Source organism: Pangasianodon hypophthalmus, chromosome 11 (genome assembly GCF_027358585.1).
Source record: "Pangasianodon hypophthalmus isolate fPanHyp1 chromosome 11, fPanHyp1.pri, whole genome shotgun sequence".
NCBI lineage: Eukaryota > Metazoa > Chordata > Actinopteri > Siluriformes > Pangasiidae > Pangasianodon > Pangasianodon hypophthalmus.
The window spans coordinates 21,103,508-21,119,064 of record NC_069720.1 but is presented as its reverse complement, the minus strand read 5'-3'; the positions used below and the strand labels follow the sequence as shown (position 1 = coordinate 21,119,064).

General features: G+C 39.5%; 2 protein-coding genes across 2 annotated transcripts; one reads left to right on the top strand and one right to left on the bottom strand.

Annotated features, from left to right (window-relative positions):
• Positions 1-781: 781 nt before the first annotated feature.
• ap1s2 (adaptor related protein complex 1 subunit sigma 2) lies at positions 782-6,918 on the top strand. Its single transcript, XM_026921166.3, has 5 exons — positions 782-935; positions 4,345-4,523; positions 4,781-4,889; positions 4,985-5,122; positions 5,860-6,918. Exons 2-5 carry the CDS (start codon positions 4,345-4,347, stop codon positions 5,905-5,907), a joined length of 474 nt encoding a protein of 157 aa, XP_026776967.1. The 5' UTR covers positions 782-935; the 3' UTR covers positions 5,908-6,918.
• A 2,109-nt stretch (positions 6,919-9,027) lies between these two features.
• zrsr2 (zinc finger (CCCH type), RNA-binding motif and serine/arginine rich 2) lies at positions 9,028-15,549 on the bottom strand. The gene is made up of 11 exons (XM_026930272.3): positions 15,357-15,549; positions 15,125-15,207; positions 14,915-14,990; positions 14,707-14,821; positions 14,520-14,606; positions 12,063-12,101; positions 11,850-11,965; positions 11,508-11,721; positions 11,379-11,434; positions 11,170-11,279; positions 9,028-9,991 (listed from the first exon to the last, which is right to left on the bottom strand). The coding sequence occupies exons 1-11, from the start codon at positions 15,473-15,475 to the stop codon at positions 9,129-9,131; spliced, it is 1,878 nt and encodes a 625-aa protein (XP_026786073.3). The 5' UTR covers positions 15,476-15,549; the 3' UTR covers positions 9,028-9,128.
• Between the last annotated feature and the right edge of the window lie 8 nt (positions 15,550-15,557).

Below are 15,557 nucleotides of genomic sequence, written 5' to 3'. Positions count from 1 at the left end.
GGTGATGTTTATGGTGAGTGAAGGTAAAGCGTGTTGATGAGGTTGAGGTGTAGGTGTGCTGTTGAGTGTAACACTGGTGCATTTAGGAGCAGTGAGTGAAGCAGTGCGTTGTGAGAGGACAGTATGCTGTGGTGCTGCTGTGTGTGTAGAAGCTGCTGCTTGAGGGGTGAGTGTAAAAGACTGAGTCCCGCTGTATTGCTCAGGCTGCACTGCAGTGTCTATTCACAGGCGCGATCCCACTACTGATCGGCACGGGGGCTTTGACCTGCTCCGTTCCCGACCTGGGCCGGTTCACCCCTCCTTAGGCGACCTGGTGGTCCCGAGCTCCCTCCGGAGCACCATATCGATACCGAACTTAGTGCGGACACCCGATCGGCATAGGCCACTGCAGCCCAGAACCCCTGAGCTCAAACGATCCGCCAGCCTCAGCCTCCCGGTAGCTTGGATTACAGGCACGCGCCACCGCGCCCGGCGAGAGCAGTGCAGAGCGGAGCAGCTTTTAAACACTAACCCGCTCTGAGCCGCACCCTGTCGCCATCTAGTGTCCGAAATGTGAATCGCAGCGAGTCCGAAATAGTCATTTCTGAAGCTGAAGCGGTTTAAAATTTCAGTAGCACGAGTTTCATGAGCACTTATGGGGTTTTTTCCCCCTCAACAACATGGTGGAGTTTTACGAAAGCTCGAAATAGTTCAAAAACCGCAACCCAAACCTGAGTTTGTTTATATTGTCTGCGGTTCAGAGCGTGGTCTGTTTCGGCCAATGACGTGTCTCAGCGATGAGCCTCTCAACCAATGAGCAGCTTCATCGCTCTGAATGAAAAGTGAGATGAAAAAACAGAGTAACGGGACGCGTCTCGGTGTAGGATGGAAACCTAGCGCAGTTTGCTAACCAACGCTACGTGTTCATCATATTCGCTCGCCGGATAACACTTAAGGTAAGGATGCTATCAGAGTTTACTCGGTAAAACTAGCTAACGAGCTAAAGGACTTCATTAACGGGCTGTTTTAGCTAACCGGCGTCACTGTTACAGAGAGAGAGAGAGAGAGAGAGAGAGAGAAAGGGTAGCTGCTGTTGTCCTGTAATGTTAGCTAGCTAAAAGCTGATGTATATCTGCTCTTATAAAGCCCATATTAGATTTAATAAAGTGTTTATTTAACACACAGAGAGGAGGTTTCATAGCAGCCGGCTAACGCTGGGTATGTGTTTGTATGGAACTATATAAAAGAGGTCTAATGGACAACAAGGGAGTGGCTGTCTAAGGTGAAGAAAACCACCAGAAATACATTATTTAGTTTTTATTTTTTATTTATAAGGTGGTTCACAGATGCAATTTTCCTTCAGATACACTCACAATCAATATCTGACTTCCAAATGACTATGTAGTGCACTAGGTCTGGTCTTTAAAGTACACTGTGTAACAGTCTCTGTTCCTGGGTAGTAAGTGTTATTTTCTAATTGCTTATGCCTCAAAAAGTGACTATTAATCCCCTAAACTTTGCTTTTGTACCCAGGACGTTGGTATTTTCGCTGAGAAAATGGGCGAATTTGTCTTTTCGTTCACATAAAGTCAGAAAAAACAACATAGGAATCAAAATGAACATGTATTCATACTAAAGTTATACAAAAATAACCACAAAAGATTTGGAAATGAGTAGTGTTTTCACAAAGCAGCCCCCAAACATAGTCTCCCATCATATTCTCATTATATTGTCCTTGGTAGCGGCGTTGGAAGTCCAGTATATCGTTGTGGAAGCTCTCGCCTTGCTCCTCTGACTACGCTCACATGTTCTCCTTGAATTTATCAAGATGAGAATCAAGGATATGGACGTTGAGAGACATCCTGCAGCCCACTGTGCTGTAGTTCTTCACCAGAGTCTCGACCAGCTTCACATAGTTTTCGGCTTTGTGATTGCCCAGGAAACCCTGAACCACTGCGACAAAGCTGATCCAAGATGCTTTCTCCTTCCTAGTGAGCTTCTTGGAGAATTCCTTGCACTCCAGGTTCTTCTTTATCTGTGGTCTGATGGAGACACTGGCTTTGACTTTTGCCTCAGATAGCTTAGGAAAGAAGTCTTGAAGACTGGCAATTCCTTATCTAGAGCTGTGACAGATTGTTTCGTAAGGCCCAATTTTATGTGCAGTGGTGGCATCAGCACCTGCTGGGGGTCCACCAATGGTTCCCACTTGATGTTGTTAATCCCCACAGGAAACTCGGTCCACATTGGCCAGACCCGCCTTTGGTAGCGCGCCTTGGTGTCCCTGCTGTCCCAAAGACAAAGACAGCAAAGAAACTTGGTAAAACCTCCTTGGAGACCCATCAGGAATGTCTCTGATGTCCTTCCAGCTGTATTCCTCATACTTCAACGTGTCCAGCAATGTCTTGACGCTGTTGTAATCCTCTTTGAGGTCAGGAAAAAAAAAAAACAACACATTTTGAAATTTACCTGTTTTTTTTTTCTGACTTTATGTGAACAAAAAGACGCAAATTCTTCCGTTTTCTCCTGGTCACAAAAGCCAAATTTGAGGGAAATAACAGCCATTTTCTATACTTCTAAAGTATAAGCAATTAGGAAATAAAACACACTACCCACAAACAAAAAAAAAGTAACAGTGTTGTTATTATTATTATTATTATATATTTTTAAATAAATGAAAACTGTTAAGGTTAACATTAAATTAATCTCCTTTTACTATTCCTTTTTATTTTTTTACAAAGTATTGATTTCACTTTTAAATTCTTCTTTGCTGACATGGTCTTTGACTTATTTATTTATTTTTCTGATTTTGATGATAATTTTTTTATATTCCTTTAAAAAACCTTGTGCTACAAAGATGCTTTACAAATAACCTTTGGTTATTACAAGCCATTATTTCATAACTTTTATAAATGGATAGATAGATAGAGAGAGAGAGAGAGAGAGAGAGAGTAATCTGGGATGTGGCCAAAATAGTAATTTGCTGTTTATTATATTGTCTCCTGGGGCCAGCTGGGATATTTATTCCTGTTTGAAGGAAAAAAATACATAAATACAAGTTTCAGTTTTTTTTGCATCCAAATTGTATTATTAGCTGTTAACAAATGGCTTAAAGTTTTTTTTTTTTTTTAATTTGTTTTTACTTTTCTGGAGCCAGGATCAATAGCATGACCAATGGTAATAATTAAAAAAAAAAAAATACAACGTAGACTGTTTATTCACTCAGTGTCCATCATATCAAGTGATATGTGAAATGCCCCGAGACTTTGTCATCAGCAGTGATAAAGAAAACACACATGAAACGCTGGAAGCGTGTTATATTTTGTATAACCACATGGTCTGGAGTATGTTATTCCACTTATAACACAGTGACTTGTCAATGATTACAATGTTTAATTTGTTAATGTACACATCCCTGTGTATGAGCTGTTACTACAGCAACAATAACATATTAGAACGAGCGCATTAATATTGTTCATGTTATAGCCGGAACTACTGTCCGAGCCGTGCTGTTATACAAAAATAATGCACACCTACTCACCAGTCCGATTCAAGATGTCAGCCATGCTGTGGTACAAACATATACAAAGTGAACTACGCAAACACACTGTCCAATCAAAGTACAATTTAGAACATTCAGAACCATATTTTTTGTGTGTTTTGAAAGAAAGCCTTGGCTATTTGGAAGAGACACAGCACAATTATGGATTTGAAATACTTGCCTTAAAAATAGCCACCACAAATCGAATAGAGTTGTTGAATGGTGTTTGTGTTTTAGTGAGTCTGTTGTCTCCTTTATCTTGTGCTAAATTTATTAGCTTTCCCCTGAAATGAATGTCATAACTTTGACAGCACTTTTATTGATCCCTAGTGGAAAGCTGACAATTTACAGAAGATTAGGTTAGATTCTTGATAAGATGAAATGGACATAATTTGGGCAAAATACCCTGAACAGTGTGTATACACACAATCTATAAATATGCAGATTAAGGATGGAAAATTCAGACAAAAGATGTCATTTGTGTTACACCAGATCCAGAACTGCAACCTATAAGTACGCTGTCCTCAGGTTTATTCATGGATACTATAACAACCGAAAGACAGGAACCTCTGGAGATTCTGCACAGAACCCAACAACACAGAATATCACTGGGAGACCCCCACTGGAAAGCTAGAGCCATTAACCATCCAAAGCACCTCTTTTTCAGAGAGTGCGCTTGTTGGAGGAAGCTTAACACAGCCAAATTTGATCTCCTAACAAATTTGCTTATTAACATTGTAATATTGAAAAATATGGACTCGTCCCTAATAAAGACACAAAAATACACGGCATGGTGATGATTCTTCCTGTTCTTTTTTTTCCGGTAGATGCAGTTCATGCTGCTGTTTAGTCGCCAGGGCAAGCTGCGCTTGCAGAAGTGGTACGTGCCGCTGTCCGACTCGCAAAAGAAGAAGATCTCCCGCGAGGTCATCCAGATGGTGTTGGCCCGCAAACCCAAAATGTGCAGCTTTCTGGAGTGGAGAGACTTAAAAATTGTCTACAAGAGGTAAACACCACCGTTTTTCTCCATTGTCTCCATGTTAATGGGGTCCAGTTTATGTCAGTGTCAAACCCACTCAGAAGACACACTGGATTATAGCTGGGTTGGTCATATTGTTCCTGTTGCAAAGTAAGGGTATCATGTATGGGTCACAATATAGTCAGTGTCAGGACATGATGTTTTTAATGCCACAGAAATATGACATGGTGTAAAATCAGAACAAACGCTTAAGTAAAAGCACCATTTTTACTTTTTCTTTCCAGATATGCCAGTCTGTATTTCTGCTGTGCTGTGGAAGACCAAGAGAATGAACTGATAACCCTCGAGATCATCCACAGATACGTCGAGCTGCTGGACAAGTATTTTGGCAGTGTGAGTCTCCCTCACAGTCCATAAGTCCATAAGCCTTCCAGGTTATGCTTTCTATTTTTCATGTGTCTGTATATCTTTCCATCATCTTATACCAGGTCTGTGAGCTGGACATCATCTTCAACTTTGAGAAGGCTTACTACATCTTGGATGAGTTTATACTGGGTGGGGAAGCTCAAGAGACGTCTAAAAAGATTGTATTGAAGGCCATTGAACAGGCAGATATGTTGCAAGAGGTAGGGAAAAGCTTCACACTGTAGGAAAATACACTGTATGGCCAAGAGTATGTGGACCATGACAGCCATACGTGCTTGTTGAACATCCTATTTCAATGGCATGGTGTTATTATAATAATCTCCACTCTTCTGCGAAGGCTTTCCACTAGATTTTGGAGTGTGGCTGTGGGGATTTGTGATCATTCAGCCACAAGAGCGTTAATAAGGACAGGTACTGACGTTTGTGAGGAGGTCTGGGGTTCAGTCGGTGTTCCAGTTCATCCCAAAGGTGTTCAGTGGGGTTGAGGTCAGGGCTCTGTGAAGGACACTCGTGTTCTTCCACTCAAGCCTTAATATGCAATGTCTTCATGGAGCTCGCTTTGTACACAGGGACATTGTCATGCTGGAACAGGTTTGGGCCTCTTAGTTCCAGTGAAGGGAAATTGAAATGCTTCAGCAATCAAAGACATTGTATACAATTGTGTGCTTCCAATTTTATGGCAACAGTTTGGGGAAGAACCACATATGAGTGTGATGGTCAGGTGTCCACATACTTTTGGCCATATAGTGTATAATCAGCTGCATGTTATTTTATTCTAACATTATAAAATGGTCTAGTTTGGTATTATGTGTATTGTAACATCATCAGTATGGTAAATTTCTTAGCAAAATGACTGCATGGATTTTGTCTGTGATAACAAGTGTGCTTTTATTTATTTATTTATTTACCCACCCACCCCATTTTACATCTATTCCAGGAAGCAGAAGCCCCACGTAGTGTACTGGAGGAGATTGGACTCACATAAAACTCTAGACGTCTGCAAAATAAGAAGGAACACTCTCATTTTCTGCCTTTTCAGTATACATGTGTGTCCATCTTATATTGAAGTCACACAAAAACCACAGTTTCTGGATTTATTGAAATATGCAACTTGTTTTTTTCCCCTTAGTATTCTTTGATTTATCCATTTTCACTTGCCTTCAGTTCTAAGTCAGTATGTATATGATATTGAACAACAAAGCAATCTGTGGATCCAGAACACTAAATCTGCTCGTTATATTATGACAGTTATTTTCATTACCTCACTTTGTGTCCTTCGCTGCCTTAAGACACACCTTCACAATTGGGTTTTTAAAATTTCAGCTGTAATTTTACTGGGTATGAACTAGGTGTGTCTGTGTAGGTCACATTCGTATCAAGTACTCTTTTTTTTTTTTTTTTCTATCAAACAATATTATGTGGAAAAGATAGATTATAAGTGTGATGGCAAACAAAGTCATAAGTATTTACATATTAGTGGACTGTATTCTGTGAAATAAAAGTTATTCATGCCAGTATTAGAAAAAGTTCTACCGATAACACTGTAAATGTCTAGCATCTACCATCAGGATTATGGATAAGTACATGCTTTGTATTGTCAAGGTGTTTCATGAATAATTCCTCACTTAAATGGGTACCTCAGCACCCTTGCTCAAACATTTGCTCAACTTTTAATAGATGCTGCCTATCGTTGCTTCTTTTCCACTGTTAAATATGGCACCGTTATTGAGATTGTACACTGATCTTGAAGACAAACTGCTACAAAAGGATATTAGGGATATTCCTCCTGGACTGTGTTGTGTCCTATATTGCCTGGCTAACTTCATTAAATGCCTCCCAGGTTTCAGTTTCTTTTCAATACCAAAGACTTTGCCTTTCTCCTGTCCTGTTTGTATCAGTAATTTCTAGATGACACTGTGGTTCACTGCCTAGCCTATCTCTTTGAAAAAAAAATGAAGGTCCTTCAAAATAAAATGCAATGTTGTGTCAACAATAACCTTTCTCTCTCTTTTTTTCACATCTTCATATACAGTTATATTTTGTAGTACAGTCTGTAGTAAACAATGACAGATGCTGTTTTGACTCCAGCACTCATTGAACACCATGGATTTGAAATAAAAAGTGTTTTTCAGGCATTTTTTCTAATCTTCAACTGTCCAGTTTCACTGATTGTGCCTACTGTAGCCTCAGATTCCTGTTCTTGGGTGACAGGAGTGGAACCTGATGGTGTTGTCACCTGCTGTTCGAGCTCATCCACCTTAAGATTCAATGTGTGATGTGTTGTGAGATGCCTTTCTGCTCAACACATTTGTAAAGAGTGGCTATTTGAGTTGCCGTAGCCTTTATGTCAGCTCACACCAGTCTGGCCATTCTCCTTGGACCACTCTCATCAGCAAGGCATTTCTGCTCAATTGATGTTTTTTGTTTTTCGCACCATTCTGTATGAACTCTACAGAGTGTTGTGTGTAAAAATCCCAGGATGGTTAATAATAAATAAGATGCTAATTTTAAGAATAGGAGTTCACAAATGTTTTGCAGCCAGGAATCCCATAAACTACAGGGTGTCCCAAAAGTCTCCATACACAGGGGAATTTTTTTTTTTAACCAAAATGTCTTCCAACAGTTTTCATACTTAGTTTGTATTACATATATCTTTTCAGATGGCCTTTAAGAATGCCTTTGACAAAAGCAGAACATATTGAAATCATTCTCATGGCTGGATCAGGAAGCTGTCGCAAGGTTGTGATTACACGCATAACACCAGATGTGTTAACACAAGCTCATCATGAGTAGGAGAGATTCTGTGTGTGTTTAGAAAGAAATGGCAGTCATGTAGAGGATGTTTTGTAAGTAAAGCTACATTTTGCTCAAAAGTGTTAATTTGTCCTATTTATGGAGACTTTCGGGACACGCTGTATAAAACACAATCCACACAACTCCTCAGGAATATAATCCTTAATTATTCAAAGAATCATAGTTCATAGTTCTTGGCTATTTATTGGCACTATAGAGCTTTTTATTCCTGAACCTTCCACACCCAGAATACATTTTCTATTAAAATTGTCATTAGCTTGAATTTGACATTATTTATTGGCCGACTTACAGGCTGCCTTCAAGGGACCAATCAAATAGGCTAATATCTACAAGAACTCAATAATATATAAAATAACTTTGATAAAGGTGGGATGTAATTAAATTTTAAATATGCTTCACAGACCTCTGGGGGTCTCTGGACCACGCTTTCAGAATCGTGGCTTTAAATACATCGGAAGTAATTACCTTCTCAGCTGCTTCTGTGCCAGCTGTGAGTCACTGCATTATTAATCCATGAGCAAGAGAACCAACAAAAGGTACACAGTTGATTCCAGATGGGGTCTTTCCATCTGTTCATCAACATGAAGACAACAGAAATGTTGCTCTATGCTTATGAAACCAGAACACACACATCAACTGAGCAAAAACAGATAACTATCAGACAATATTAATGGGTAACGGACAAATACTTTCAATTATGTAGTAAATTTACTAGACATATTCAGGGTGGGCTGCACCAACCATGACTGAAGTAAGATTAAAGTGTTACTCCAGAGAAAATCATTTAAAATGTAACAATACTACGATCTTAAACTGCGTTATCTCTTTCTAAGTAACATTTCTTCGTTTCTAGCATATTTTATTAAAAAAACAAAGATTAAGATCCAACTAAAGGATTGAATTCAGAGCTAATCGAGGCTTTGTTGATCCAATTTGTGTTGCACCACTTATTAAACACACACCTCTTATTAAAAATCTTATCTTTGATTAAAAATTTGACCTGGGATTAATTCTGTCTAATCAAATAAACCTTGCCCACTTCACTCTTGAGACAAGGCATTATCAATCCTGTTTTTATTTTCATTTTTTCTTTCTAAAAGGAAGCATAAAAATGCCTTCTAGCAACAGGACTAAAGTTAATCCAAGTTACTATAAAAATGGATTAAATTACTACAAACCCAGATTAAATTAAGGTTTGGTGCAACTGGGTTAATAGATAAAAGTTGTTTAAACCAGGCTTAAGCTTAATCTCTGTTGGAAGCCGTAAATATCATAAAAAAAAAAGCTCACAAAATGTTAACCACATTTATTTACATATCAAAACAGAGAGTTTTGTTGAAACCGAAACAGCCAAAAACTGGAAATACAGCAATGTCTTTTCCTATACGCTCATTAATCAGGCCCACTTTCAGTAGCAAAGCTGGCAGGTGTGCTTGATTCAATTTCCTTGTTATCTTGGAGTGAGACGAGGTTCTCATCAATCTCGGCATCCTCTCCAGCCTTTTCTGTGTTTTGTTTATCTTCATTTTTTGGTGTCTCTTGATCTTCATTGTCCTCTGACTCTACAGCAGAAGCTGCTGAAGAGCTGACGGTGCGGGATTTGCTCCTCTTTCTCTTTTGCTTCTTTTTGCTCTTTTTCTTTTTCTTGCTCTTTTTCGAGCGTTTGTGGTGATGTAAGGAGGTATTTGCATCCGGCGAGGAAGCGTCGCCAGTTTTTGGACTTTTGCTCTCACTCTTCTTACTCTTCCTCTTGATGGAGCCATTTTTGAATTGCTCTTCAGAGGTGTTTGATTCTAATCTCCTACAAGATCTTGCTCTCGATTCTGCATGCAAATGACGACTTCCACTCTGAGAATTTGTTTCTCTGCCTCTGCTACGTGATCTGCGTCTCTCAGGGCTTCTGCTTCTCCTGCCCCGATCATTTAAGGAACCTTTTTCCCTTCTCAGAAAATGATGAGCCCTCCGACTCTCTCTGCTTCTGCTGCAACTCCGCCTCTCTCTGCTGCGACTCCGCCTCCGTCTGTGGCTCTGCTTCTCACGACTGCGGCTCCTCCTGTCACTCTGTCTGTTGCGAGATTGTTCAGGGCTATAGCCACGCTGTGACAGTGCCCTGTGCCGTCCGCTGAGGCTTCCACCACGGTCAGAGGACAAATGGAGGTCACGGTCTGCCTCCCAGAATTCATTACCCGGGTTTTGAAACACATGGAGGAAGTTACAATGCTTCCCCTTCGGACACTTACGCCTGTCAAAAAGTCCTGAAATTTAAAAAAAAAAAAAAAAAAGTTTAAAACTAGTGTGGGATTTTCAAATATTTCTGCTGCAATATCTAACACAGTAAAGCTCACTGAAGTAGAGGTACTGTAATGTAATACTTGCAGCCCTTTCCTGATTCAATTATTCTTTTTCAAAAAGACTGTCAGCAGCTCATGACCATAGATTCTGAATGGGGCTGGAAGGCATTAATAACAACATAGTCGCAAACATTAAATTAAGTCGAGAGTCGATCACACTCGACTTACGATACAGGCTAATATCTATTGAACTGTTAGAGTAACCCTGTGACAAGCAGTTGAGAGCTGACAGTCATCCAGCATACAGTCCAGCTAGTTTTGTGTGGTTTTTGACATACCTTTGGTGTATTTGATATGGTAGGTGCATTTTCCTTTGCCAGAAACTAGCTCAAAGAATTTGGGAATTGGAAAAGTGAAACACACTTCTCATGTACAGACATTACACCATTCCATAAACCCATTTTCCCTCCCAATCTTTCAAATATCTTACAAGAGAAATGGTTCTTTACATTATAGACACATTGTCTGTGCTTATATTCTGCCTTTATTTGCAGACAATTGTTGTATCATGGCGGCTGTAGAGTATTTTTAAACGAACTCAATTTGGTGTAAAAATGTGATCTTGGCAACCCTGTCAATACCTGTCCTGTCCATTGCTCCTCCGCCACTGAAAATGTTCATAGTGTGAGCATGGGGCAGGAATCATGGCTCGGTCTCTAGGTGCAATAATAGCTCTATGGAGCTGAACTGAGTAGCGTGTGCAAATTATTATTTTAATGGATTTTATAATCTATGGGCTTGTGAATGAGGACTTTAACAAGATTAACATTTGTTGAATGGCTGATGTACATTATATAGTGGGGATCTGCCCTACTTGAACCTACGGACAAGCTGCCACTGTCTAGTGCCCACATCAAAGTAGACAAATTACACTCCCTAGTTTAATGAATTATTTGACTTCTTCAAAATATCAGACTAATCTTTACCAAGTCTTTCATGTCAGTGTTCAGGTCCCTTGAATAATTTATCTATAACTGCTATTGCTAAAAATAATTACTTATTGTAGCAGGTGTAGTTTAAATGCAAACCATCTCCTAACAGTGAATGTTTTTCTTCTGCTTAAAAAAAAAACGAATGCTTACCACATATTGCCGTTTTCCACTTGGTCACAGGAGAGAACTCACACTGCAGTTGCCTCCCTGCATACCACCGTCCATTAAACATCATAAAAGCCTCTTTGCACTGATCCTCACTGTACACAAAAAGTAGCCAAAATAGATTTTAATCTGTATTTTGCAAAAAGCAAACCAATCCGTGACTAACTGTGAAAGGATTTATTAATTTTACTTACGTGTCATACTGTACATAAACATTGCCTCTTAAGTGGGGTTCAAAGTTGCAGCTCACCTGAAACAATGCAAGAAACAGTTTAATGCCCGACACCCACTATAGTTTTGACTTTCCATTTAGGTTTTATTACCTTGAACTGCACAACTTTGCCTGCATTCCTGAATTCTGGAAGAACGTCATCGTAGAAGTCCAGAAACTGCTGCCGCATCTCCTCCTCGCTGTACTCGAGACTTGCGTCCGTATCATAGTCATCACGTCTGCTCTGCTCCATGGCGAATGTCACGAACATACCCCGGACCATCAAAGTGCTGCTTGATGATGGGTGATCGTGTTTTCGAGAGCACCTGTTTATAAAAAGACCAATCAGAAGAAAAAGTCATCAGAAATTGTTAAGAGACATTTTCATTGAAATATGACGCACACTTTCTCTTCTTTTTAACAAAAAAATTGACACAACTGTAATTCATCTTACCTGTCTCCAAATCTGCAAGCTCCAGTCTTGATGAAAAAGGGGCAGTTTGCCTTGTCCTTTTCTGTCCCAAAATCCAATGGAGCATCAGGGTTTTTCCAAGAACCTCCATTTTCCAACTGGAAAACATGCAACCACAAATCAAAATATTAACTAACTCAGACCTCTAAGTATTTATTCCTTTAAATATTTCTGCACAGAAGTGTTCATGGATACCTGGCTTTCTGCTTGATCCAACAGTTTCTGTACAGCTTCCTATAAATGGTGCAAACACACAGTATGACTCGTAAAAACCTGCAGTCAGCTACAGATATCTGTTAGTATTAGTTAAGACCGTTGAATGAATAAACATGAATGCATTCTGCCAAAACACATTTTCCCTGATGGCAAATTGTATATAGACAGTGGAAATGTAGGTGGCAAAACATTATTGTTAAACTCTTAATCAAAAGATACATTGTCTTCAGATGAAGAAGATGCCCACAGGCCTGTCACTCTTTCTTTTGTGTGTATCTTAGTTAAGGAAGCAACCATTATTCGTCACAATCAAGACAACCAAAATGGAACACTTTGGAAGCTGACAGTGTGTACAATCATGAAAAATGCTCTTTATTTTTTCAGTGTATATAAATACGGATATCTTATTTGTGTGATTACACCTAAACCTAAGCATCTTGAATTTTCCCAGTAGGAGTTCTGGTTTCTGCTACTAGCGCATGTCTTCTTCCCCTTTCCCCATTCCATTCAATTCCAAAACAGAGAACGGTTGAGATACCCAGAAGCGTCAAGTAGTGAACTGGCAAACAGAACAAACTGAATGATTCATAATGCGTCAACATCGGGATAGAGGATGGGATGATTAAGCTTTCATTACTTTATTTTAACTAAATAATGTGTTAGAAAGAACCGGATTCTTTAAAAAGAAAAAAAAAAGTGACAAATTTGTAATACAGTCATCAGATTTGCTCATTTGGTCCCAGACGCACCCAACATAAAATTTTGTTCCAAGTTCTGTCTACAGCTAGCGATAAGTTCTCACATCTTATCTATAACAGCTCTATACTAACTGGCCTGCACTATTTATAGCTTGCACTATTAATCCATTGCAGAACACACACATTGTTGTCCTTTACGCCTGCCACTAGGGAAAACACCGGAATTTCATCCATCTACATGGAACCTTAAGCTCCATACTTCTCACTACAATCTGTGAGCATCTAGTGATACCACCGGTGTGTGGTACCAAGTCTCTTTTCACCAGTGGTTCTAAGATGGAGGAACAAAACTCTCAACTGAATTCCTGAGAAATGTAATGAATTGCTAGAACTTGCTAAAAGCAAGCATGAAGACACTCTCCAACACTTATAGATGTATACCTCATTCTCATATCTTTTTCAAGTTCATCCTTGGTAAGAATATTCTTTCCAGAAACCAAAGTACTCTCTTTATATTATTAGTAATGAGAAACACTTTTGTCTATTTCATTCATGACTAGCTGATTTAACTGAATAAAATACAATAATATACACTCTGTGGTCAGATTAATATGAAAACCTACTGTAACAGGTGCAATTTAATACAATTATTCAATTACTAACTGTAGTTCATAAAACAATGCATTTTGTCAGCGCACCTGCTCTTCCTCCATCAGTGGAAAGGAAGCACCATGACCTGATATCACTGGGTGGTGGACATTTCAACCAGCACACACACACTGACGTGGTGTTGATATTTTAGTGGTACGAGTGGATCAGCGCTGCTTAACCAACTTTATTAGGTGATAAACTATAGCTTCTTTTGTTCTATCACATTTTGTGTTCTTACCAAAGGACTGATTATTAGATGGATTTTTTTTGGCTGTGAGGTGTTCTCAATTCATAATGCTTTAAAATTCCTAACACTACTTCCCCTGAGTTAGAGCATGAATTTTGTAAAAGCGCCGCACTACTATGCCAGCGTGTGACACTGCTGCGTTATGAAAGAATGTTCCACCATCTGAATACTATCTGGGCATCAGTAGTCCTATTGTGGTGCCTTTCCACTAAAGGATGGGGTAGAGAATGGTTGGGAAATTGTGCACAGCAACATTTAGGCTAGAGTTAGTAGTTGTGCTCCCGACAAGGCACACCTACAATGGGACGGACACACACACACACACACACCCCCGAGACACACAGTTTTTCTGTGTTTGGGTGTGCCAGATTTGGCTAGAGAACACGCCTAAACAAACAGCATCATGAAGACCACAGAGCTATCAAAACAAGTCCGGGACAAAGTTTTGGAAAAATGTCAATCAGGGCTTAGACATGCCACGAAGCACCATTATTTAAAATGAAAAAATAAATAAATAAATAAATAAAAAATCCCCACTACTTCAGTATTATGAGTTACTTTGTGTCAATTCGTTACATAAAATCCCAAGTAAGTCCATTTCAGTTCCACGGTGTAACACTACACAATGTGGAAAAGTCCACACGGAGTGAATACTTGAATGAAAAGCAGGTGTAACTCATAAAAAAGGCACAGGTAATGAGTGTAAGTATAAGGTCTGGGTGTATATGCATATTTAGAACATGCTCCATTGTGAAAACATGTTGTGCATGTGAAAGCTGAGAGTGAGAGGATATATAGATATCAGCCTCTTTGACTTTATCCTCCGAAAGCACGGATCACCTCTCTGTCTCTCTTCTCCTGCTGTTTCTGCTCCTGCAGCTCTCTTTCCTTTCTCTGCTGTTCCTCCCATTCCTCCTTGATCCTCCTCTGCAGTGAATAATAATAAAAAAAATCAAGACAAATAAGGTTTGACACATTAGTAGAAAATAAATCAACACCTTTTAAAAAAAATCAACTTGTGCATTACCTCTTCGTCCTCCTTTTTCTTTCGAGCGGTCTCTTCTTTCTCTTTCTTCAGCCTAAATTCCTCTTGAGCTATTCTCTCTCTCTCCAGCCATTCCTGATGTAAACGCGCTTGCTCTCTAAACATATTGTCGAACACACAACTTTTCAATGATGCAGTAATAATAAGCAGAGTGACAGCTGATCATTGCATGTATGGACAAACCGCCTACCTCTGCTCTTCATCCTCATTTTCATCATCATCTTGGTCTTGCTCAATTTCAAACTGATCAGCACCAGCACCAGCACCTGCACAGGATCAATAACATTATTATTCCACTTCATTTATGGGATTTTAGATTTACTTTTCGATTTTGGAAACATCAAGTAGCCAAAGTTTAGGTTTAACTGAAGTACATGAGGTTAGAAAGGAACAAACATACTAGCACATTCTCTGAGTTTAGCAAGAGCTTGACGTTTTCTTTTCCTTCTTTCCCTTTTCAGACAGGCCCGTCGTTGTTTACCACTAAACACACAGAAAAGAGAAATTAGAAAATGTTTCATTACACTATCAGATTATTTTAGGGATAGGCTACGTCCAAAACCACTACTGCCTACTACTACTACTACTAAATAGTCAACATAGTGGTGACTACACAGGCATCATTCTCAGACCTCAGTGGAGCAGGTTTCTGCATTTCTGTAACTTCATGCTGATTCTCAGAGGAAACATCTGCAGTCTTTACGGGAAACTGGTCACTTGTCGAATACTGGCACGGATCTGTTGATAACATTTTAGCACATCGTGCTAGCCGCCGAATTAAACCACTTACAGACAGAAGGTAGCTGCGCGAAATGATGACGTTTGCTGTGGCG